Source organism: Heptranchias perlo, chromosome 11, assembly GCF_035084215.1.
Source record: "Heptranchias perlo isolate sHepPer1 chromosome 11, sHepPer1.hap1, whole genome shotgun sequence".
Taxonomy (NCBI): Eukaryota; Metazoa; Chordata; class Chondrichthyes; order Hexanchiformes; family Hexanchidae; genus Heptranchias; species Heptranchias perlo.
This window is the reverse complement of record NC_090335.1, coordinates 29,561,502-29,587,511: the sequence shown is the minus strand read 5'-3', so window position 1 is coordinate 29,587,511 and position 26,010 is coordinate 29,561,502. Positions and strand designations below refer to the sequence as shown.

Sequence of the window (26,010 nt, the reverse complement as noted above, 5' to 3'; positions counted from 1 at the left end):
CTACTCCGTTAATGGTAGGGCGTTGGGGAGAGTTATAGAACAAAGAGATCTAGGAGTACAGGTTCATAGCTCCTTGAAAGTGGAGTCACAGGTGGATAGGGTGGTAAAGAAGGCATTCGGCATGCTTGGTTTCATTGGTCAGAACATTGGATACAGGAGTTGGGATGTCTTGTTGAAGTTGTACAAGACATTAGTAAGGCCACACTTGGAATACTGTGTACAGTTCTGGTCACCCTACAATAGAAAGGATATTATTAAACTAGAAAGAGTGCAGAAAAGATTTACTAGGATGCTACCAGGACTTGATGGTTTGACTTATAGGGAGAGGTTAGATAGACTGGGACTTTTTTCCCTGGAGAGTAGGAGGTCTAGGAGTGATCTTATAGAAGTCTATAAAATAATGAGGGGCATAGATAAGGTAGATAGTCAAAATCTTTTCCCAAAGGTAGGGGAGTCTATAACAAGGGGACATAGATTTAAGGTGAGAGGGGAGAGATACAAAAGGGTCCAGAGGGGAAATTTTTTCACTCAAAGGGTGGTGAGTGTCTGGAACGAGCTGCCAGAGGCAGTAGTTGAGGCGCATACAATTTTGTCTTTTAAGAAGCATTTGGACAGTTTCATGGGTAAGATGGGTATAGAGGGGTATGGGCCATGTGCAGGCAATTCGGACTAGCTTAGTGGTATAAACTGGGCGACATGGACATGTTGGGCCAAAGGGCCTGTTTCCATGCTGTAAACTTCTCGGGCAGTGGTTTCAGTGCCCTTAGGTTCAGGTTGTGAAATCTGGTCAGATATTCCACTTGGTTGCTATCCAGAGACTTCTGCTGGAAATACATATGTACAACTCTTTGTATGAATAGGATTAGGCATGAATGTGATGTCTCCCACAGTTGCATAACCTCCTCATGCAGTGTCAAGGATCACACATTAAAAATGGTCAATTGTCAAGGTACCAGAGTGTACCCAGTGGCCATGAAACCATACACTAGTTAAGGGTTAACTCCTTCTGGAGAGAAAGAGGGAAAGGGTGAATATTGATGGATAAGGCAGGGAAAAAATAAATCAAATTTCTCACTCCAACAAACACTTGCATCTCACCTCCCACAAACATTGAAATCAATAGATTCACTCCAGAAAGCCTTCCTGTCATTGATGTCACCAGGCCTGCCAACTCCCTGCATGAATTATTCAGCCTCCCACCCAAGGATAACAATTTCACATGTATGGAAAATCCTTTTTTGCTCCCACAGTGCACATCACGCTATATGTAACAATGGAGGGCCTTACAGCTGAGCCCATCCTCACGTGAACACTTTCCAACAGGAGTCACTGCAATGGAAACCGTGGGTGATTGTACCCCCACCTAACCCCAAGTGCTACACAGCATGAGATCCACTAGCTCAATTTCGATCAGGAATCAAACCAAGGACTTTCTAGTCTCTACGCCTTTGTTAGTACCTTTCCCTCGCAAGAAAATAGAGAAGAGATTATTTTAAAAGACAAAAAGTGCAGAGTAAAAATAAAATACAGCAATGATATTTGTAAATTGTTATAAAAAAGCTATATTAACAAATGATAGCTGGGTTCAGATTGATTGAAACGTCATCAACCTGAAAGTTGGGGTCAATATTAACTCCTCATGACGGGCAGGAGGGGGTCAGGGCGGGGTGGCTGGGTTAAAAACTGAAAATCGGGGAACCTGCTGTGTACACACCCGTTGCTGTTTTTACAGCGGTGGATTTCAAGCCGTGCGTGTGTCCCATCCCGGAGAGGTGGGGCACTTCATTATAATATTTAAATCAGGCTCCCACAATTGCCAGCTGGCCTGGTTTCCCAGGGCTCAGGAAACCCGGCAGTGAAATGGAGTCGGGAGCAGCTAGTTGCAGATGGTAAGTGCATTTTTAAAAACTCTGACCCAGGAAGAGCTTGCCCCTCAAGCAGCCACCCTTCTACTGATCGCAGCCTCTCCTCATTGCCACGATCCGCCGACCCCCTCCTCCAACCCTGATCCCGAGCCCCGATCTTTCCTCCTTCCCTATTGCCGGGCTTCGTCTCCCTCCACCCCCGCCCCCCCCACAACCAAGCCCCAATCTTTACTCCATAACTCAAGGAGTCAACTGTTATGCTATTTACAGTATCTTAATGTTAAACCAACAAAAAGATCAAATGGTGTAGACATCAATGGCCGATCAGGATCACTTCGTTATTGTTCCAATTATGGTGGAGTTATCCATCCATTGATTTACTGACTGAGCCCTGACTTTATCTACAAAATTTATCAGAATTATCTACTGCTTGAGATCAAGTTACTTATATGCCACTTCAAGTCCAGCAGCCATGGGTCCTGACAGAAAGCTATTCATTACCTTTGTCAAGGATGGTGGTAGAGGGTGTAACTTGAGGTTGGAGAGAACATTTTGGTTGAGAGCCAGCAAACAATTTATCCTTTATAACTGTGATAATGGGGGACAGTATGGAGAAGCATTCAGTGAGATGGTTGAAGTGCCTCATGCATTCTCACCAATTGTTGCCATATCAGACCTAGACTCTGTCGGCACTATTTTGAGAGTGGTTCTGAGGAAAGAAAGAAGGAAAGAAAGAAAAGAAAGACTTGCATTTATATAGCACCTTTCACGACCTCAGGATGTCCCAAGGCTCTTTACAGCCAATGAAGTACTTTTTGAAGTGTAGTCACTGTTGCAATGTAGGAAACACGGCAGCCAATTTGCACACAGCAAGGTCCCACAAACAGCAATGAGGTAATGACTGGATAATCTGATTTTTTTAGTAAGGTTGGTTGAGGGATAAATGTTGTCCAGGATATCGGGGAGAACTTTTCTGCTCTTCTGCTTTTAAGAGACTGTTAGCTAAAGTAAGAGACTGTTATCTAAAATTAAGAGACTGTTCGCTAAAATTAAAGCCCAAGGAATTGAAGGCAAAATATTGACCTGGTTAGGAGATTGGTTCGGCGGTAGAAGACAGAGAGTAGGGTTAATGAATATATAGTCGAATTGGAAGGAAGTGACGATTGGTGTCCCACAAGGATTTGTGCCGAGGCCTCAACTATTCACTATATTTATTAATTGTAAACAATTTTACAACACCAAGTTATAGTCCAGCAATTTTATTTTAAATTCACAAGCTTTCGGAGATTTTCTCCTTCCTCAGGCAAATGTTTCAAGAGCTCCTTGAAGCCTACGCATTTATACATATAGAACAATACATGGTGTTTACAGACTGCCCCTGCAACTGCCCGTTGCCAAGGCAATCACCGTGTTCAGACAGAGAGGTGTCACCTGCAGAACCCCCGAATACACATTCAACAAAAAAACAAACAGGGAAAAAAAACAGAGAAAAAAAACACAGAGAGAGGCAGAAACATCCGGAAGGCAGAGAGAGCCAGCAAATGACCCATTATATTAAAAACAGATAACATTTGTTCGCTGGTGGGGTAACGTGTAGCGTGACATGAACCCAAGATCCCGGTTGAGGCCGTCCTCATGGGTGCGGAACTTGGCTATCAATTTCTGCTCGACGATTTTGCGTTGTCGTGTGTCTCGAAGGCCGCCTTGGAGTACGCTTACCCGAAGGTCGGTGGATGAATGTCCATGACTGCTGAAGTGTTCCCCGACTGGGAGGGAACCCTCCTGTTTGGCGATTGTTGCACGGTGTCCGTTCATCCGTTGTCGCAGCGTCTGCATGGTCTCGCCAATGTACCATGCTCTGGGGCATCCTTTCCTGCAACGTATGAGGTAGACAACGTTGGCCGAGTCACAGGAGTATGAACCATGCACCTGGTGGGTGGTGTCCTCTCGTGTGATGGTGGTATCTGTGTCGATGATCTGGCATGTCTTGCAGAGGTTACCGTGGCAGGGTTGTGTGGCGTCGTGGACGCTGTTCTCTTGAAAGCTAGGTAATTTGCTGCGAACGATGGTCTGTTTGAGGTTGGGTGGCTGTTTAAAGGCGAGTAGTGGAGGTGTGGGGATGGCCATAGCGAGGTGTTTGTCCTCATTGATGACATGTTGAAGGCTGCGGAGAACATGGCGTAGTTTCTCCGCTCCGGGGAAGTACTGGACGACAAAGGGTACTCTGTTGGTTGCGTCCCGTGTTAGTCTCCTGAGGAGGTCTATGCGATTTTTTGCTGTGGCCCGTCGGAACTGTCGATCGATGAGTCGAGCGTCATATCCCGTTCTTACTAGGGCGTCTTTCAGCGTCTGTAGGTGTCCATCGCGTTCCTCCTCGTCTGAGCAGACCCTGTGTATTCGCAGGGCCTGTCCATAGGGGATGGCCTCTTTGACGTGGTTAGGGTGGAAGCTGGAAAAGTGGAGCATCGTGAGGTTGTCCGTGGGCTTGCGGTAGAGTGAGGTGCTGAGGTGCCCGTCTTTGATGGAGATTCGTGTGTCCAAGAAAGAAACTGATTCTGAGGAGTAGTCCATGGTGAGCTTGATGGTGGGATGGAACTTGTTGATGTTATCGTGTAGTCTCTTTAGTGATTCCAAGTTCCGCACCCATGAGGACGGCCTCAACCGGGATCTTGGGTTCATGTCACGCTACACGTTACCCCACCAGCGAACAAATGTTATCTGTTTTTAATATAATGGGTCATTTGCTGGCTCTCTCTGCCTTCCGGATGTTTCTGCCTCTCTCTGTGTTTTTTTTCTCTGTTTTTTTTCCCTGTTTGTTTTTTTGTTGAATGTGTATTCGGGGGTTCTGCAGGTGACACCTCTCTGTCTGAACACGGTGATTGCCTTGGCAACGGGCAGTTGCAGGGGCAGTCTGTAAACACCATGTATTGTTCTATATGTATAAATGCGTAGGCTTCAAGGAGCTCTTGAAACATTTGCCTGAGGAAGGAGAAAATCTCCGAAAGCTTGTGAATTTAAAATAAAATTGCTGGACTATAACTTGGTGTTGTAAAATTGTTTACAATTGTCAACCCCAGTCCATCACCGGCATCTCCACATCATATTTATTAATGACTTAGATAAAACAATAGGGAGTCATATATCCAAGTTTGCTGATGATGCAAAGATTGGTGGCACAGTAACTAATAAAGACGGAAGCATAAAATTAAAAAGAGATATTGATAGATTAAGTGAGTGGACAAAAATGTGTCAGATGGATTTCAACGCAGGTAAGTGTGAGGTCATCCATTTGGGACCAAAACAGGATAGATCCAAGTATTTTTTAAATGGTGAAAAGCTCGGAACAGTGGAAATCCGAAGAGATTTAGGGGTCCATGTACACAGACCACTAAAATATAGTAGTCAAGTACAAAAAATAATCAAAAAGGCCAATGGAATGTTAGCCTTTATATCTAGAGGGCAAGAATATAAAGGAGGTGAAGTTTGCTACAGCTATACAAAGCCCTGGTTAGACCACATCTGGAGTACTGTGTACAGTCCTGGGCACCGCACCTTAGAAAGGATATAATGGCCTTGGAAGGAGTGCAGCACAGATTCACCAGAATGTTACCAGGGCTTCAAGGGTTAAATTATGAGGAGCGATTACATAAACTAGGCTTGTATTCCCTGGAATATGGAGAAGGTTAAGGGTGATTTTATTGAGGTTTTTAGGTTTTTGAAAGGAATTGATAGGGTAGATAAAAATAAACTTTTTCCAGTGGTGGGGGAGTCTAGGTCAACGGGATAGAACCTTAAAATCAGAGGCAGGCCATTCAGGAGAGAAGTTACATCAAGTTACATAGAAATTACTGCACAAAAACAGGCCATTTGGCCCAACTGGTCTATGCCGGCATTTATACTTCATCTAGCCCTATCAGCATACCCTTCTATTCCTTTCTCTCTCATGTGCTTATATAGCTTCCCCTTAAATATATCTATGCTATTTGTCTAAACTACTCCTTGTGGTAACACGTTCCACATTCTTACTACTCTTTGGGTAAAGAGTTCCTTCTGAATTCCCTATTGGATTTATTCGCAACTATTTTATATTTATGACCTCTACTTTAGGACTCCCCCACAAGTGGAAACTTTTTCTCTATGTCTACCCTATCAAACCCTTTCATAATCTTAAAGACCTCTATCAGGTTACCCCTCAGCCTTAGAATCATTGAATCATAGACAGTTACAGCACTGAAGGAGGACATTCGGCCCATCGTGTCCATGCCAGCTGAAAAAGAGCTATCCAGCTTAATCCCACTTTCCAGCACTTGGTCCGTAGCCCTGTTGGTTACGGCACTTCAAGTGCACATCCAATGAGTTGAGGGTTTCTGCCTCTACCACCCTTTCAGGCAGTGAGTTCCACACCCCCACCATCCTCTGGGTAAAAAAAATTCTCCTCAGCTCCCCTCTAATCCTTCGACCAATTACTTTAAATCTATGACCCCTGATCACTGACCCCTCTGCTAAGGGAAATAGGTCCTATCCACTTTATCTGGTGCCGTGATAATTTCAAATACCTCAATTAAATTTCCTCTCAACCTCCTTTGTTCCAAAGAAAACAACTCCAGCCTATCCAATCTTTTCTCACAACTAAAATTATCCAGCCCTGGCAACATCCTTGTAAATCTCCTCTGTACCTCTCTCATGCACTCACATCTTTCCTGTAATGTGGTGACCAGAACTGTACGCAGTACTCAAGCTGTGGCCTAACCAATGTTTTATACAGTTCAAGCATAACCTCCCTGCTCTTATATTCTATGCCTTGGCTAATAAAGGAAAGTATCCCGTATACCTTTTTAACCACTTTATCGGCCTGTCCTGCTACTTTCAGGGATCTGTGGACATGCACTTCAAGGTCCATTTGTTGCTCTCAGTATCCTCCCATTTATTGTGTACTCTCTTGCCTTGTTTGCCCTCCCCAAATGCATTACCTCACACTTCTCTGGACTGAATTCCATTTGCCACTTTTTTGCCCACCTGACCAGTCCATTGATATCTTCCTGCAGTCTACAGCTTTCCTCCTCTCGAGAAAAGAGCTCCAGCCTGTTCAGCCTTTCCTGATAAGGATATCCTCTCAGTTCTGGTCTCGTTCTTGTGAATCTTTTTTGCACCCTCTCCAATGCTTCTATATCCTTTCTATAGTATAGAAACCAGAACTGTGCACAGTACTCCAAGTGTGGTTTAACCAAGGTTCGATACAAGTTTAACATAACTTCTCTGCTTTTCAATTTTATCCCGCTAGAAATGAACCACAGTGCTTGGTTTGTCTTTTTTATGGCCTTATTAACCTGGGTCGCTACTTTTAGTCATTTGTGTATCTGTATCCTTAGATCCCTTTGCTCCTCTACCCCATTCAGACTCTTATTATTCAACTATTAGCAGTATGTGGCTTCCTTATTCTTCCTATCAAAATGCACCACCTCACACTTATCTTTATTGAAATTCATTTGCCAATTAGATGCCCATTCTACAAGTTTATTAATGTCCTCTTGCATTTTGACACATTACTCCTTTGTATTAACTACACCCCCCAATTTGGTGTCGTCCTCAAATTTTGAAATTATACTTACAATTCCCAAATCCAAATCGTTAATGTAAATTGTGAACAACAGTGGTCCCAGCACCAATCCCTGTGGAATGCCACTTCCCACCTTTTGCCAGTCTGAGCAGCTATCCTTAACCAAGCAGCTACCCTTAACCCCTGCTCTCTGTTTTCTGTTTTGTAGCCAACTTGCTATCCATTCTGCTACATGTCTCCTGACTCCGTGGGCACGATTTTAACAGTGAAAAACGGGTGGGTTGGGGAGGGGGAGCATTCAAAATTGCAACGGTTTCAGTTCCGTCCCCAACCCGCCTATTTCTAGTTTTCACCGGGGCAAGACAAGGGGCGGGTGAGCAATCCGCTCCCAGGAAGCGGGTCAGGCTTTAAAACCTTTCAAGAAGGCTCCGTGCCTCCATTTTCCTATAGTTTCCGATTTCAACCCCGAGGGCCACAATTGGTGGGCCTTCACTTTCACGCCTCGTGAAAGACTAGCAGGTAGGTGCCTTTCTGGCACAGCTTGTGGGCCCGGAGGAGCAGGAGTGCTGTCCCCAGGCGCAAGAAGCCTACCTGCAGCGACCCCCTCAACGATCGTGGAACTCCGCCCCGATCTCCGCCCCAACCAATGATCGCGCACGGTCTCTCGCCCCCGATCTCCACCCCACCAACGATCGCGGACCCATGACCCTGATCCCCCTCCCAACGAATAAGGATCCCCGCGATGACCCCTGATCCCAACCCCTCCTCCATGACTGACGACCCCCATTCCAACGCATGCCCCATTCCAACCCATGCCCATGCCAACCTATGCCCCTGTGCCAACCCATTCCTCCCATGCCCCCCCATCCATACAAACAAAGACTTACCTGAAGATTTACCTGAACACGTCCTCTCCCTGGCTGCTCTCCCATTCGACTGAGACCAGCCTGTCAATCAGGCCGGTCAGTCAGACGGCAAACTGACAAAAAAAATAAAAGACGTCCTTACGTCAAAATCGGAAGGACGGCCGGGAAACCCGTACTTCCGGGTTTCCCGTCCGCAATTTGATCCCCCCAACCCCTTCCCGGCTCGGAGTCAAAATCATGCCCCATATGTTCTGACCATAGTCATGAGTCTACCTTATCGAAAGCTTTTTGAAAATCTAAATATATTACATCTACTACATTACCCTTGTCTCCTCTTTCTATTACTTCTTGAAAGAATTCGATAAGGTTGATCAGGCATGACCTTTCCTTCTTAAATCCAGATTGATTATTCTTTATTATCTCCTCCCTAACTTCTTCTAATATTTGCAGATGCAATCTGGACCAAGAGTTTTATCCTCTCTAAGTTTGATTAGTTTATCAATTATCTCGCCCCTTTCTATCTTAAATGTTTTTATATCTTTTTTGATCTCTTATTCTAATGTCATGCCCAACTTGTTAGTCTCTCTGGTAAATACTGAGGCAAAGTAACTATTCAATATTTCTGCTATTTCACTGTCATTACCTGTGAGTTTATCTTGTGCATCTCTTAGTGGCCCTATCCCTATCCTGATTTTTCTTTGTTATTAATGTGCCTTTGCTATTTCTTTTTATATTCCTTGCTAATTTAATTTCATAGTTCCTCTTTGCTTTCTTAATTGTTTTTTGACTTCTTTCCTAACCTCTTCATATTCCCTTTTGTCATCCTTTCCTTTATTGTCTATGTACTTAAGAGTATGCTTTTTTCATTAGTTTCAATTTTACCCTTATATCTTTATTCATCCACAGTGTTTCATTGTTGGCTAATTTGTTCTTGCTTTTTAGAGGAATATATTTCTCCTGAACTCTATTGATCACCATTTTAAATATTTCCCACTGCTGTTCTGTCTCTTTGTCTGAAGGAAACACTTCTTCATGCAAAGGGTGGTAGAAATGTGGAACTCTCTCCCACAAAAAGCAGTAGATGCCAGCTCAATTAATAATTTTAAATCTGAGATCGATAGATTTTTGCTAGCCAAGGGTATTGAGGAATATGGAGCCAGGGCGTGTAAATGGAGTTAAGATACAGATCAGCCATGACCTCATTGAATGGCAGAACAGGCTCGAGTGGCTGAATGGCCTACTCCTGTTCCTATGTTCTCATGTTCTTCAAATAATGCCATGGGATCTTTTATGTCCACCTGAGGGATCAGGCGGGGCATCGGTTTAATGTCTCATCTGAAAGACAGCACCTCCGACAATGCAGCACTCCCTCAGTACTGCATTGGAGTGTCGACCTAGATTTTGTGCTCAAGTCCCTGCAATGGGACTTGAGCCCACAAGCTTCTGACTCAGCAGGTGTTCCACCGGTCATTGGAGAGAAATCGCTCATTAAAGAGCACATCTAACGATTTGCCTTTTAAATGCAGGTGTTTCATTTCCCAATAGAGGTCAAATCTATTAAAAATTAGAGCAAGACCATTTAGGAGTGAAATCAGGAAGCACTTTTTCACACAAAGAATAGTGGAAATCTGGAAATCTCCGTCCCAAAAGACTGTGTCAATTGAAATTTTCAAGACTGAGATTGTTAGGTTAGGGTATCAAGGAATATGGAGCAAAGGCAGGTAAATGGAGATGAGGTACAGATCAGCCATGATCCAATTGAATGGCGAAGCTGAGAATGCCTACGTGATGCCCCCTCTAAATGCCTACATGGTGCCCCCTCTAATGAAAATGCCTACGTGGTCAGTTTCCAGTAAGATAGTAGAATGCCTACGTGGCCAAGTAGCAGAAGTAGCAATGCGGTTAAGCGAGGGTTAATTAGTAGCCTGTTAGCTAGAAGTTAGGACAATGGGCCTCTTTTTGGCCATCTGTTTGCATGCTCAGCTCTTTACGAGTAAGGCCTGCTTTGTCTCATCAGTGGAGGAGACTTGATAAGATTAGGGGTCTGGTGTGGGTGTCTCTATGGAGCGGGTTAATCAATGGCGGCACTAAGCTGAGCAAGGCCGAAAAACATTCCAAGCTAGGAGATAAGGAACAGGAGGAACATTCCAAGCTAGGAGATAGGAGGCATCCCCTCTGCTGTTGTAACTGCGGCGTGATCAGCCAAGTGTACTACCTGTGATTGGCCTGCAATCATGTAACCCCGCATGGCCAACCCATGCCCAGCTTATGATTGGTGTTGACCCTTGTTAATCAGGTTCCAACCCCTGCTGATACTGTATAAATGTGTGAACTTCTGTATGTAACTTTGTCTTGCTCTATCAGGATCGACAAGACTCTGTCAGGAGTCAAAATCGATACTGTAGACTAAGTCCCGCCGCGGCTAATAAAATTGTGTTGAACTTTAAAGGTGTATTCGACTCAGTGTTTGCTAAACCAGACTGAGGGGTAAAAGAATCCAGTTCATCAAAGCAGGCTTGAAGGGTTGAATGGCCTACTCCCATTCCTGTAATCCTATGTACTCTGAATTAGTGTCTTCCCATATTTCACATTCACCTGGTAGACTGTCCCTAAACTATTTACGAAGGAAGTATATGAGGACTTCAGGACGGCACTGCAGACATTACATTCTAACCATCCTATGCTCTGCTAAATACCCACAAGGATGAATTCCCCACCCCCCCCCCCCAAAGTAGATACAAAAGCTATCTTTTGCAAAGCCATCAGCAGAGGTTTGATATCTGGAGCAGTTTTCTAAGGCAATCACATTCAGGTTTTGGGCCACCTTCAAGTTAAAAGTATAGGGTTCTCTTTGAAGAATTTGCTAAGAATTTCATCCTCTACCCACTCCTCCTTTGTATAAGAATCTAAGGAATCCTAAAGTAGAGCAGGTTTGGTTGCCAGAAATGAGAGGGTAACGTTCCTTGCCAAATCCTGGATGGACTCATTCACAAAGCTAAACACTAGAATATGAAGTCTTGTCATCCAAAAGCTAATATGGGATCTGTTCTTCATTTATGACTTCCATGAAGTCCATTCAACCTTTGTGATTACCACTGAATACAGCAAAGGAAAGGTACATTGTTTCTCTGATTCAGAGTCCATAAAAGTGATAGTTGTAATATAATCCAACAGAGACACCCAACCTGCTTCTGTGGATAATATCTTGCTCTATGTTGTAGAGGAAAGTGTTACTAGCATTTCATTGCCTGGAACAATTTTTATTTTATCACAGTTCATTTACACACATTAAAATCCAACAACTCTCGCACAACCATTAGTATACTTCAAATTTTATCTACACACTGACATGTGTTACCTTTTCTTTTCCTGATCAATGAATATGACATCCATGGATATTGAAATTGGGCTGAATGAACAGAAGGTAATGCAGCAAGTTATGCTTTTGTTTGTCTCACTCTCTAAGGCCAAAGACGAGCCTTCAGGGAACTGACAAGATAGGGGCTTAAACCAATTCCCATCTTCAGTTTCTACTTCTGGGACTTCAGCTTGGAGTATGCAGTCACTGGAAACAAATCAACATGTTAATGTTGCAACACTAAAAAATGCTACAGGCCAGATATTATATTTTCCCTTTATGATATAACTCATAATTTCTTTAATATGTCTAAATAAATTCCTTCAGTGGATTAGTTAAAGTAATTTGACTTTCAGCTTCACAGTTAAGCAGAACCAGAATGGTCAATAGATACAATGCTAATCTTGTTTATCTGAGTTTATAAATACAAATTTGATAGGCTTAGGCTATATAGAAAAGCTTATTGAGGATTATTTCCCTCTCACTTCAATATAATTATTTAGTTGTCCAACAAGTAACAGATTACGTACCTTGGTGAGGTCAAAAAACATTTCCTTCCTCCGAAATAATGGAAGGCAAAGGAGATAATAGATAGATGGCAGTAGATTTCAAGATAGTAATTCAACCCATGAAATTCAGACAGTCATAAACAGAGAGCGTAAAGCTTCAGCAGCTGAACCCTGACACACGGATTATGACCTATAATCCTTTTACAAACACCTATGTGTTGCCAGCAGTAGCCCCCAGGTAGTTCTTGGGAGGAGGGAAAGAGTTCAGGAGGGAGGAGGGCATCCAGGAGAGGGGGGAAGCGACCAGGAGAGTGGGGGAAGGGATTGGGAGGGGAGCGACTGGGAGAGGGGGCGGAGGCAGTGGGAATGGAAGGGGGCATTCGGGAAAGGGGGAATTGGTGGACATTAACGGACTTCAGCACTGCGCCTGCAACAATCCCTTTAAGGACTGCTGATTCGGCTACATCTAGACTACGTTTACCTGAGTGCAGCCAGCCCGGTTGCATTCAGGGCAGCTCAATTTTGCATATGGGGTCTCAAACAGGCCTTAGGCTTCCTGTTCGCATATGCAAAGTTCCTAATGTCTGTTTCGGGCATGGGCCCTGGATACCTCTTTTTCTGCCTTCACCAATATGGCAGGTGACACACTTCCACCATGTCATAAGAGCACGCACAAACCCACAAGACATATTGGATTCATAGCCATCCATTTTGTGCCTGAAAACAGGAGTGGCACCATCGAATTTCTAGGGCCCCATATGCAATGCCATAGGAGCTTGACTATAAAAATCTCCTATGGCATTACACGTGAGAAGTCTATATAAAAATGGACATTGAAAGTCTTATGAATGATGTTCATTTCTTGTACACATTAATCCTACTCCCGACGTCATAATTTTTCAGTCATAACTTGTATACATCAACATTTATAAATTGTCAATGTTTCACTGTCACACTTTTGCATTTTAGCGTCACACTTTGCTGAGTGGCTCAAAGTAAAACAGTAAAAAATCAGAACTGAAAAGATAAGGGAATGTACAAATTAAAACAAACAAACAACCAACCCTGAATGACCAGTTCAGAAGAACCTACCAATAAAAAGAAATGCTGAGTCGGAGGATATGCTGTTTTATAATAAGGGTGATATGCCATGGAGAGCATAACATTAGAGCCACTGATTTATGCTGACTAAGTCAAATTCTGTTTTTATTATAAGATATTCTGGGATTTTTACTGGTGTTTTGGGGATCAAATTTCACCATTCTATCCATTATTCTGTGAATACTGTAAAAGAACGAATAAATGAATATATTCCTATACCTATTATGTATTTAACGTTTATCGCTTATTATTTTTAAAGCTGACAATACAAAGCAAGACAGTATACAAAATTTTGTAGTTAAAGGCAGGTATCTGGGCCTGGAATTTCCTCCGTGGGCGCAATCGGGTACTTGCACCCAAATTGTGCTCGAAGCTGTGCCTGTTTTGCTGATGTGAAATTGCGCCCAAGTATCCTCGTAAACTAATTATCATAAGCTCGAGTGTAAAATCAGCACACCATCTGAGTATAGTTAAAACGTAATTGGAACACATCCAATAGGGTTCAAGTTGCCAGGGCGGGAGTGGCGAAAATTGTTTTCACCTTCAGAGTGAGGCTGGATACTGCAAAGTAAGTAGCACACAACTCTCTGGCCTGCAGATTTTTTAATTAATTCATTTAATTTTCTCGGTAGAGAGTCTTAACTGTATCTAATCTTACCCTCCTCACAGATGACTGATGCGCAAGACAAGGTGACCCGGAAGAGGGTATTTAATTTTGCCGAGGGGGTGAGGCAACAATACTTCATTAGTTCCTCGACATCTCAGCGCTCATGTGCGGTAAGGAGGAGGGTGTGGGCAGACCTAGCAAAGGCACTAAGCGCGTCCTCAATTGTCCCAAGAATGGCGGGCAGTGCAGGTAAAAATTCAATGACCTGACAAGGTCAGGAAAGGCAAAAAAATACTCACGATCATAGAATCATAAATAATACAGTACAGGAGGCCGCCATTCGGTCCATCATGCCTGTGCCAGCTCTTTGAAGAGTTATCCAATTAGTCCCACTCCCCTGCTCTTTGTTACATAGTCCTTTGAATTTGTCCTTCCAATTCCCTTTTGAAAATTACTTGAATCTGCTTGCACTACCCTTTTAGGCAGTGCATCATATCAACTCGCTGCGTAAAAATAGTTGTACTCCTCTCCTCTCTGGTTCATTTGCCAATTATCTTAAATCCACCATTAGATGCAGATCAGTAGCTCCTTCAGTTACTCCAAACACTTAAATCATTTCCACTTTTGTCTTTGTAGGTCAAGAATGTGCACAATGCCTGCGAGAAGACAAAGAGTGGGGTGAGGTGTCTAAATCTTTTGCTCTCTGACTCACCATGAGCAGAAGGTGGTGGAGCTATTGGGCTGCCACATCATCGTGGCCACAGTGGGGGCAGAGGTGGGTGGGGAGAATCCACAACCAGGTGAGTAGCTGCCGCTGGCTATTTCCACCCCCCTCCCACTGTGGGGCATCAGACCTAGCAATGGCAACCATTCTAACCCTCTTTTTCTTCCTGCAGGTGGCAAGAGGCAAAGCAGTACACCTGCTTTGGAGGAGGAAGGGGTGACTCGGAGGAGGGAGAAGAGTTGGAGGAGGGTCAGCGGTATGGGAAAGTGAAGCGGAGCTGTTTCCGGAGGAGATGGAGGGAAAGGACTCTGGCTTCATCATGCAGCTCATGTCAATCGAGCTGCTAGAGAAGGGGCTGGTGGAAAGTCATGGATTCTCCCCTATGCTCCTTCCTGGGAATGCAGCCTCATCCCCACCCTCATCTCGAAACTGAATCAACCAACTCTCCTCAACTGGGCAACAACAACAACTTGTATTTATATAGCGCCTTTAACGTAGTAAAATGTCCCAAGGCACTTCAAGGGAGCATTATCAGACAAAATTTGACACCAAGCCACATAAGGAGATATTAGGATTGGTGGCCAAAAGCTTGGTTAAAGAGGTAGGTTTTAAGGAGAGTCTTAAAGGAGGATGGAGAGGTTCAAAGGCAGAGAGGTTGCATTGGGGCAGTCCGGAGGTTTGGTAGTACTGGGTGCTCATCTTCAGCTTTGGCAGAACTGAGGTGGGGGTCCTGCAGCTTGGGCGCTCTGTCGTAGAAATACTGGGGTTTAGCATCACAGGTAGGATCCATTTACCTGGTATCAGTGCGAAGGTGGAAACTGGGGATTGGCAGAACTTGAAGAGGAGATGGAATGTGGGGTTTGGCTCACTGGTAAATTCCTATTATCTGTGAACAGTGGGGAGAGAGGAAGGGGAGGGAATGGGTTTGATAGCACTGGTCTCTCTCTCTTTCATTTGTTTTGCTCCATCTGTTTCACAATAATTAGAATGCTTGAACTCAATGGAATGAAAACAGGTGTAATAAGTACAATAACAACTTGCATGTTATGAACAGTCTGTTATTTTTCACACACACGTGCACACACACACTTTCTTTTATTTAAAAACACAATTTAAATTTTAGTTGAATAAATTTGTCCTCTCACTTTTCTTCAAATAATTTTGAAAATCAACCATATATTTTGTAGGAAATTGTGCACACCGAACATGCTCAGACTATAGGACCTGCCTTCAGCTAACAGATTCAGTATGCTAGAAGAGGATCAAGTTCCAAGCCCAGGCTTTTGGGACAGGCTAAGCTTTTCAAGTAAATTCTTGAAATGATAAAAAGACATTAAAAGCCCCCCAAAAATTCAATGGATAAAGTTAAGCAAATACAATGCTTTTGTGAAACTATGTAATTTTTTGATTTTTTTTTTGTTTAAAATCCTTAGTTTAGACACTAGATGTTTCAGTTACAGAAATCTCCTTTTTCAAAAAGCAATTTGAATGATTCAAATTTTCATTAACAAACAAGGATGTTGAAATTTTTGACATGTTCCTATGGAGTTTTTCCTATTATAAATGTTTACAAAGACAGTTTCAATGTTAAATGTTGACGCAAAAAGCATAACTCAAAATCATGACACAGGGAGTAAAGCTTATGTACAAGAAGTGCGAGCCATTCACAGGATTTTGAAGATAGATTATGAATAGTTAGAAGTAAGTGGTGACATCATGAGCTATATGCTGTTTACAAATATTGCCTGAACTAACTGCAAAATTAAATTGCAATCTTCTTTCTATTCATTCTCTGACATCCTGATGTTTTTACCATAAAAACAAAAAATGCTGTAAATATACAGCAGGTCCATAAAACTCTCAAAGAGCAAAACGAGGTAAACATTTCAGTTAACACTTCTGACAAACATCTACACCTGAAAAGTTAACTGTGTCTCTTTCAGATGCTGATGGCTTTGCTTTTTATTTCTAGCATTTCCTGTTTTTATTTCAAATTTCAATAATTCTCAGATTTTCTTATTATCTCTAGTTCTTTTTTGAGCAGTTTTTATGTCATCTTATGACCTCAATAGAATGACAACAACATTAGTGATGGTTAAGGTTAGTGCTAAAAGTAGAGTAAATGAAAGGAGAATAAATCAAAGTTCAAACCTTAGATAGTTCAAACGAGTAATTCGGACTGTCGCTGTTGTCTCCATGTTCAGAGGAACTGAGTTCATGATCACAAAAGGGGGATCAATATTCAATTTAGGTGTGTGTATAATGCCAGACAGAGAAATTATTCTATATGGGTTGGTTCTGTCTTCATTAAGAAACAAGGGTATTTCACAGATATATTTGCCTGGACAAACTGAAAAGTATACAAGCACAGAAACAATTTAATAATTTTTGCAGATAATACAAGTGTAATGCAGATTATTTACATTGCCCCCCACCACCACCACAGAGAGAATAGCGAACATTAAAATAGTGTTCAAAACAAATCAAACGTTATACGCCACTTAGCCTAGCAGAAGCAATGGAGGAAACACTCGGTCAGAATTTCACAAATCCACCGAAGTTCTTTGAAGGAGATAAGTGAACTGGTAAATGAAGGATGTAACCTACTTGGATTTTCAAAAAGCATTATTTAAAATTCCATATGTGAGGTTTATGAAGCCGATTAAGGCTTTTGAAATTAATGGCAAAGTAATTAGCTGGATTTAAAATATTTGGCAATATAAAGCAGTAGAAAATGATAATAAATGGAAAAAACTATCAAACACACAGGAATCTAATCTGGATCCTTTGCAGTTTACAGTATTCATAGATATTACAAAACAGGCTACTTTTAGTAATATTGTAAAATGTGCTGAGACCAAATTTTATGGCCAGCATAAGGGAGATTGGTAGTTCTAAAAGTGACCTCAGCAAATTGGCAAGGACGCTAAGGAATAGCAGATGGATTTTTAACGTGGTTATCTTGAAGACAATTGATTAACAGTAGACACAACCCAGTATAATACATTGGCAAAGCAATATTTAGAATAGGGGGCTTAGTTTTATTAGACACAATTCAAAAGGACATTATTGCATGGAGAGAGTTCAGAGACTGACAAGGATGATTCTGGAATTTATGGCACTAAATTGTGAAAGCTTGCTTTCATTGGAGGAAAGCAGACTGGGGGGAAAACATGACTCGTGTATTTAAAATGATACGGTCATGGATAATCCTAATGTGTGCAGTGTAAACTTCGACAATATTTATAGAATATCAAACACCTGAAACCACAATTTATAATATCTTGAGGGTATTTTAGCTGTGTAGTGCGCTGAAAATAGCCAAATTTGCTACATAAGAACAAAAGAAATAGGAGCAGGAGTAGGCCATATGGCCCCTTCAGCCTGCTCCGCCATTCAATAAGATCATGGCTGATCTTCTGCTTCAACTCCACTTACCCGCCCTAACCCCATATCCCTTGATTCCTTTAGAGTCCAAAAATCTATCATTCTCACTCTTGAATATACTCAACGACTGAGCATCCATAGCCCTCTAGGGTAGAGAATTCCAAAGTGAAGAAATTTTTCCTCATCTCCTAAATGGCCGACCTCTTATCTTGAGACTATAACGCCGAGTTCTAGACTCTCCAGCCAGAGGAAACAGCCACTCAACATCTACCTTGTCAAGCCTACAATGCAATTAATTAAATCAGCGTGGATGTGTTAAAGGAAAATCGTGTTTGACGAACTTGATTGAGTTCTTTGAGGAAGTAACAGAGAGGGTTGATGAGGGTCGTGTGGTTGATGTTGTGTATATTGACTTTCAAAAGGCATTTGATAAAGTACCACGTAATAGACTTGTTAGCAAAATTAAAGCCCATGGCAGGGTGGATACAAAATTGGCTAAGTGACAGAAAGCAGAGAGTAGTGGTGAACAGTGTTTATCAGACTGGAGGGAATTGTACAGTGATGTTCCACAGGGGTCAGTATTAGGACCACTGCTCTTTTGATATATACTAATGATTTGGACTTCAGTATACAGGGTATCATTTCAAAGTTTGCAGATGACACAAAACTCGGAAATGTAGTAAACATTGCGGAGGATAGTAGCAGACCTCAAGAGGACATAGACAGACTGGTGAATTGGGCAGACACATGGCAGATGAAATTTAACGCAGATACGTGTGAAGTGATCCATTTTGGGAGGAAGAATGAGGAGAGGTAATATAAACTAAATGATACAATTTTAAAGGGGGTGCAGGAACAGAGAGACCTGGGGGTATATATACACAAGTCTTTGAAGGTGGCAGGACAAATTGGGAAGGCGGTTAAAAAAGCGTATAGGTTCCTGGGCTTTATTAATAGTGACATAGAGAACAAAAGCAAGGAAGTTATGCGAAACCTTTATAAAACATTGGTTAGGCTGCAACTGGAGTATTGTGTTCAATTCTGGGCTTCACACCATTGGAAGGATGTCAAGGTTTAGAGAGGGTGCAGAAGAGATTTACTAGAATGGTAACAGGGATGAGGGACTACAGTCAAGTGGAGAGACTGGAGAAGCTGTGGTTTATAGAGTAAATAAGGAGAAACTGTTTCCAGTGGCAGAAGGATCAGTAACTGAAGGCAAACCAAGCCCAGTCGACCCTGCAAAGTCCTCTTCACGAACATCTGGGGACTTGTGCCAAAATTGGGAGAACTGTTCCACAGACTAGTCAAGCAACAGCCTGACATAGCCATACTCACAGAATCATACCTTTCAGCCAACGTCCCAGACTCTTCCATCACCATCCTTGAGTATGTCCTGTCCCACCGGCAGGACAGACCAACCAGAGCTGGCGGTACAATGATATACAGTCAGGAGGGAGTGGCCCTGGGAGTCCTCAACATTGACTCTGGACCCCATGAAATCTCATGGCATCAGGTCAAACATGGGCAAGGAAACCTCCTGCTGATTACCACCTACCACCCTCCCTCAGCTGATGAATCAGTCCTCCTCCATGTTGAACACCACTTGGAGGAAGCACTGAGGGTAGCAAGGGCACAGAATGTACTCTGGGTGGGGGACTTCAATGTCCATCACCAAGAGTGGCTTGGTAGCACCACTACTGACCGAGCTGGCCGAGTCCTGAAGGACATAGCTGCCAGACTGGGCCTGCGGCAGGTGGTGAGTGAACCAACATAAGGGAAAAACTTACTTGACCTCGTCCTCACCAATCTACCTGTCGCAAATGCATCTGTCCATGACAGTATTGGTAGGAGTGACCACCGCACAGTCCTCGTGGAGACGAAGTCCCGTCTTCGCACTGAGGACACCATCAACGTGTTGTGTGGCACTACCACCGTGCTAAATGGGATAGCTTCAGAACAGATCTAGCAGCTCAAAACTGGGCAACCATGAGGCGCTGTGGGCCATCAGCAGCAGCAGAATTGTATTCCAGCACAATCTGTAACCTCATGGCCCAGCATATTCCTCACTCTACCATTACCAACAAGCCAGGGGATCAACCCTGGTTTAATGAGGAGTGTAGAAGAGCATGCCAGGAGCAGCACCAGGCGCACCGAAAAATGAGGTACCAACCTGGTGAAACTACAACTCAGGACTACATGCATGCGAAACAGCGGAAGCAACATGCTATAGACAGAGCTAAGCGATTCCACAACCAACGGATCAGATCAAAGCTCTGCAGTCCCGCCACATTCGGTCGTGAATAATGGTGGACAATTAAACAACTAACGGGAGGAGGAGGCTCTGTAAACATCCGCATCCTCAATGGTGGCGGAGTTCAGCATGTGAGTGGAAAAGACAAGGCTGAAGCGTTTGCAACCATCTTCAGCCAGAAGTGCTGAGTGGATGATCCATCTCGGCCTCCTCCCGATATCCCCACCATCACAGAAGCCAGTTTTCAGCCAATTCGATTCACTCCACTTGATATCAAGAAAAGGCTGGGTGCACTGGATACAGCAAAGGCTATGAGCCCCGACAAAATCCCGACTGTAGTGCTGAAGACTTGTGCTCCAGAACTAGCTGCACCTCTAGCCAAGCTGTTCCAGTACAGCTACAACACTGGCATCTACCCGACAATGTGGAAAATTGCCCAGGTATGCCTGTCCACAAAAAGCAGGACAAATCCAATCCGGCCAATTACTGCCCCATGAGTCTACTCTCAAATCATCAGCAAAGTGATGGAAGGTGTCGTCGACAATGCTATCAAGCGGCACTTACTCACCAATAACCTGCTCACCGATGCTCAGTTTGGGTTCCGACATGACCACTCGGCTTCAGACCTCATTACAGCCTTGGTCCAAACATGGACAAAAGAGCTGGATTCCAGAGGTGAGTTGAGAGTGACTGCCCTTGACATCAAGGCAGCATTTGACCAAGTGTGGCACCAAGGAGCCCTAGTAAAATTGAAGTCAATGGGAATCAGGGGGAAAACTCACCAGTGGCTGGAGTCATACCTGGCACAAAGGAAGATGGTAGTGGTTGTTGGAGGCCAATCATCTCAGACCCAGGACATTGCTGCAGGAATTCCTCAGGGCAGTGTCCTAGACCCAACCACCTTCAGCTGCTTCATCAATGACCTTCCCTCCATCTTAAGGTCAGAAATGGGGATCTTCGCTGATGATTGCACAGTGTTCAGTTCCATTCGCAACCCCTCAGATAATGAAGCAGTCCGAGCCCGCTGCAGCAAGACCTGGACAACATCCAGGCTTGGGCTGATAAGTGACTAAGAACATTCGCGCCAGACAAGTGCCAGGCAATGACCATCTCCAACAAGAGAGAGTCTAACCACCTCCCCTTGACATTCAACGGCATTACCATCGCTGAATCCCTCACCATCAACATCCTGGGGGTCACGACTGACCAGAAACTTAACTGGACCAACCATATAAATACTGTGGCTACAAGAGCAGGTCAGAGGCTGGGTATTCTGCGGCAAGTGACTCACCTCCTGACTCCCCAAAGCCTTTCCAACATCTACAAGGCACAAGTCAGGAGTGTGATGGAATATCTCCACTTGCCTGGATGAGTGCAGCTCCAACAACACTCAAGAAGCTCGACACCACCCAGGATAAAGCAGTCCGCTTGATTGGCACCCCATCCACCACCCTAAACATTCACTCCCTTCACCACCGGCACACTATGGCTGCAGTGTCTACCATCCAGAGGATGCACTGCAGCAACTCGCCAAGGCTTCTTCGACAGCACCTCCCAAGCCCGTGACCTCTACCACCTAGAAGGACAAGAGCAGCAGGCACATGGGAACAACACCACCTGCCCGTTCCCCTCCAAGTCACACACCATCCCGACTTGGAAATATATCGCCGTTCCTTCATCGTCGCTGGGTCAAAATCCTGGAACTCCCTTCCTAACAGCACTGTGGGAGAACCTTCACTACACGGACTGCAGCGGTTCAAGAAGGCGGCTCACTACCATCTTCTCAAGGGCAATTAGGGATGGGCAATAAATGCCGGCCTCACCAGCAACGCCCAAATCCCATGAACGAATAAAACAAAACACAGATTTAAGGTGATTGGCAAAAGTACCAGGGGAAACATGAGGAAACTTATGTTTAATCTGTGAGTTTTGATCTGGAATGCACTGCCTGAAAGGGTGGTGGAAGCAGATTTAATAATAACTTTCAAAAGGGAATTGGATAAATACTTGAAGGGAAAAAAATTACAGGGCGTTGGAGAAAGAGCAAGAGAATGGGACTAACTGGAAAGCTCTTTCAAAGAGCCAGCAGAGGCAAGATGGGCTGAATGGCCTCCCTCTGTGCTGTATCATGTTATGAAACTATAATTCTAAGTCAGTATATACCTTTGTAATGCCAGTATTGGATGTAGCATTCAGAGTTTCAGACTGTAATGATGCTTTGTACTCTTCCCTCCTAGACAGTGCTTTGTCGTGAGCATTTACTTCATTTAATAGTTCTTAAATAACATTGTACAGCCTATGTTAAATAAGCAAACTTCATACAACTAGACCAATACAATGACAAGCATTTCAAGGACTACGAAATAACTAATTCAAAAGTAAATATATGGTTCTTCTGAAGAACAATAAAATGCAACATATGTACCAAATGTTCTGAGTATCATAATAAAATCATGGAATCATAGAAAGGTTACAGCATGGAATAAGGCCATCGGCCCATCAAGTCCATGCCGGCTCCATGCAAGAGCAATCCAACTAGTCCCACTCCCCCGCCCTATCCCTGTAGCCCTGCAAATTTTTTCCCTTCAAGTATTTATCCAGTTCCCTTTTGAAAGCCACGATTGAATCTGCCTCCACCACCCCACCTGGCAGTGCATTCCAGATCCTAACCACTTGCTGCGTAAAAAAGTTTTTCCTCATGCACCTTTGGTTCTTTTGCCAATCACCTTAAATCTATATCTTGAACCTTCTGCTAATGAGAACAGTTTCTCTCTATCTATTCTGTCCAGATCCTTCATGATTTTAAATACCTTTATCAAATCTCCTCTCAACCTTCTCTGTTCCAAGGAGGACAACCCCAGCTTCTCCAGTTTATTCATGTAACTAAAGTCCCTCATCCCTGGAATCATTCTCGTAAATCTTTTCTGCACCGTCTCTAAGGCCTTCACATCTTTCCTAAAGTGCGGTGCCCAGAACTGGACATAATACTCCAGTTGTGGTCGAACCAGTGTTTTGTAAAAGTTCATCATGGCTTCCTTGCTTTTGTAGTCTATGCCTCTATTTATAAATGTAAGGAATCTTACAACACCAGGTTATAGTCCAACAAATTTATTTTAAAATCACAAGCTTTCGGAGATTATCCCCTTCGTCTATTTATAAAGCCCAGGATCCCATATGCTTTTTTATCCAATTTCTCAACCTGCCCTGCCACTTCCAACGATTTGTGCACATATACCCCTAGATCTCTCTGTTCCTGTACTCTTTTTAGAATTGTGACCTCTAATTTATATTGCCTCTCCTCATTCTTCCTACCGAAATGTATCACTTCGCATTTTTCTGCATTAAATTTCATCTGCCATGTGTCCGCCCATTCCGCCAGCCTGTCGATATCCTCTTGAAGTTCATCACTATCCTCCTCACTGTTCACTACACTTCCAAGTTTTGTGTCATCTGCAAATTTGGAAATTATGCCCTATACACCCAAATCCAAGTCATTAATAAAAATCATGAAAACCAATGGTCCTAGTACCAACCCCTGGGGAACACCATCGTACACTTCCCTCCAATCTGAAAAACAACCGTTCACCATTACACTCTGCTTCCTGTTACTTAGCCAATTTTGTATCCATGCTGCTACTGCCCCCTTTATTCCATGGGCTTCAACCTTGATAACAAGCCTGTATGCGGCACTTTATTAAATGATAAAGTGATAAATAGATGATGAATTCATTTGCAATGAAACCTGTCAACAGCAATTACTTTTCAGATTGTTTTCGGTGGTCCTGAAAGAGAGGTTAATCTCTTAACACAGGTCAGAATTATATTGTTAGGACTTTTTACATAGCTTCTATAGAAAATTGGTTTCAGGCCAACTTTACTGTAAACACCTACGTGGGCAAAATCCAACTGTAATGCAGTGTCTTTGGTCTGGTTGAAGACTTCCATTGTAGTGATAGATTCTGAAAATGCCTTCTTCAAGAGCTGCATTTTCTCGACTGTTCAAATCCAACATCCACTTTATCTCTCTATTGGAAGTGTTTTGTATCTCAAGCTTCTACAAAAGTACACAAAAATAAAAAGAATCAAAAAAAATTCTGTATTTTTTTCTAAAAAAAACAAAGGAGTATGCCACTTCATGATTGTGAAAATGAAAATTAAAATATGAGTAGACTATTTATAGTAATCACGATATACCTTGGGCTCAATTTTGAAATGGTGGCAGCAGAGTGGTGGGGTGGGGGGGCGGTGTGAAGGTGCGCGTGGCAAATCCAAATTAAAAAAACGTACCTTTTCCGACGCGATCGCGATGTAATTGATGATGATTAAATTTGTTTCTGGGTTTCGCGCCCGGCAGCAAGCCTGATTGCCAGGCTGGCTGCCGACAGGAGCTGCAACGCTGAGGTGGGGGGAGGAGAGAAAGAGAGACGTCATCCGGCACTGGAACAGAGAGTGGAGGGCACTGAAGATTGGGGGTGGGGAGAGGGGAAGATCGGGGGGGTGGTGGAGAGGGGAAGATCAGGGGAGAGAGGGGGAGATCGGAGAAGGACATCAGTGGGGTAGAGGGGGAGAGGGGGAGATCAGACATCGGGGGCTGAGAGGGACATTAGAGACAGGGACATTGGACATCGGAGCAGGATGGAAAGGTAGGTCTATTTTGTTTTTTAACTTTGTGCAATGGTTTTTTATTTAATTCACCAGGCGTGAATCGGAAGCTGTGGGAAAGCCACCCAGGTAAGTTTAAAATCGTTTTAACTATCTACTATGTCAGAAATAAAGTACCTTAAGTACCTCAATGAGGTACATTTGGTTCTTTAACTATAAAGCTGGCGGGACTTCCGCATTCGGGAAGCGTGCGCACAAACAAGTGCGTCTGTGGGAAACCCGGAAGTCGGTGGGTTGGGGCCGGCTTCCTCACCCGCTCGGGATTTTCCCGATTTTCACAGCTCCCAACGCACCCGCAATTTGTTTTGAAAATCGGGGCCCATACCTTTACGAATGGGTCTGCTGTAATAACACCCAAATCATTGTATCCTGGTAGAAGAGAGAATTCCACCTTGGTAGTTGAGAGTTCAAGTGGTGGACAAAGGGCTGAAAGATAAATTTAATTTTACTAGTTGATCTCCCATTTTGTTGCAAAGAAAGAAAGGCAATTTAACAGTTTTAATGAATGCAAAAAATTAATAAAGGAAAAATATATCAAAAGCAAAAATATAGCTAAATAAATAGCAACACATATTAAATATACAACAATCTACAGAGCAGGAAAATTCCAGATTTGATTCTTGGTCTATGCTGAAATGGACAATCAGCCCAAGTGGAAGTACAGATAATTGGGATAGATTTTAAAACAGTCAACACAAATTTTCAAAATATATAACTTTTAAAGACAACTGCCTTCATCACTTGGAAGCAATCAAGGTGAGAAATGTCAGTGCCAGGGAATAGAACATTTCCTTCTTTTTTATTTTTTTATTTCAAGCCTACTTTTTTCTCTTGATTATTTAATTTTACTTTGCACAAATACATGTTTATTACATATATTTTATAGTCATTGTGCAGTTTGTGACATGGTATTTATCGAGGTATACATTGATAGCTGGCAGAGGGATACACTGGTGTATTGTGCACGTACATCGTGCACATACAGGAAACAGTGAACTATTTGGAGAGCAGGATAATTCGTCCAAGAGGTGCTCCAGGATGGTTCAGCAAACTTTTGACAGAAAATCCTTCCCCAAACCAACCTGGGAAGGACCCCTCCATATTGTACAGAAGGTGAGCCCTT

At 43.2% G+C, this 26,010-nt stretch overlaps 1 protein-coding gene across 1 annotated transcript in view; it reads right to left on the bottom strand.

The window, feature by feature from the left end:
• The window catches only part of LOC137327209 (cilia- and flagella-associated protein 47-like), a 602,936-nt gene that overhangs the window by 396,129 nt on the left and 180,797 nt on the right, over positions 1-26,010 (bottom strand). Inside the window, exons 24-27 of the mRNA XM_067992778.1 lie at positions 25,213-25,313; positions 24,117-24,279; positions 16,739-16,937; positions 11,647-11,853 (exon numbers count right to left, since the gene is read on the bottom strand). Coding sequence (XP_067848879.1) covers positions 11,647-11,853; positions 16,739-16,937; positions 24,117-24,279; positions 25,213-25,313 — 670 coding nt within the window. The remainder of the gene's footprint in view (positions 1-11,646; positions 11,854-16,738; positions 16,938-24,116; positions 24,280-25,212; positions 25,314-26,010) is intronic.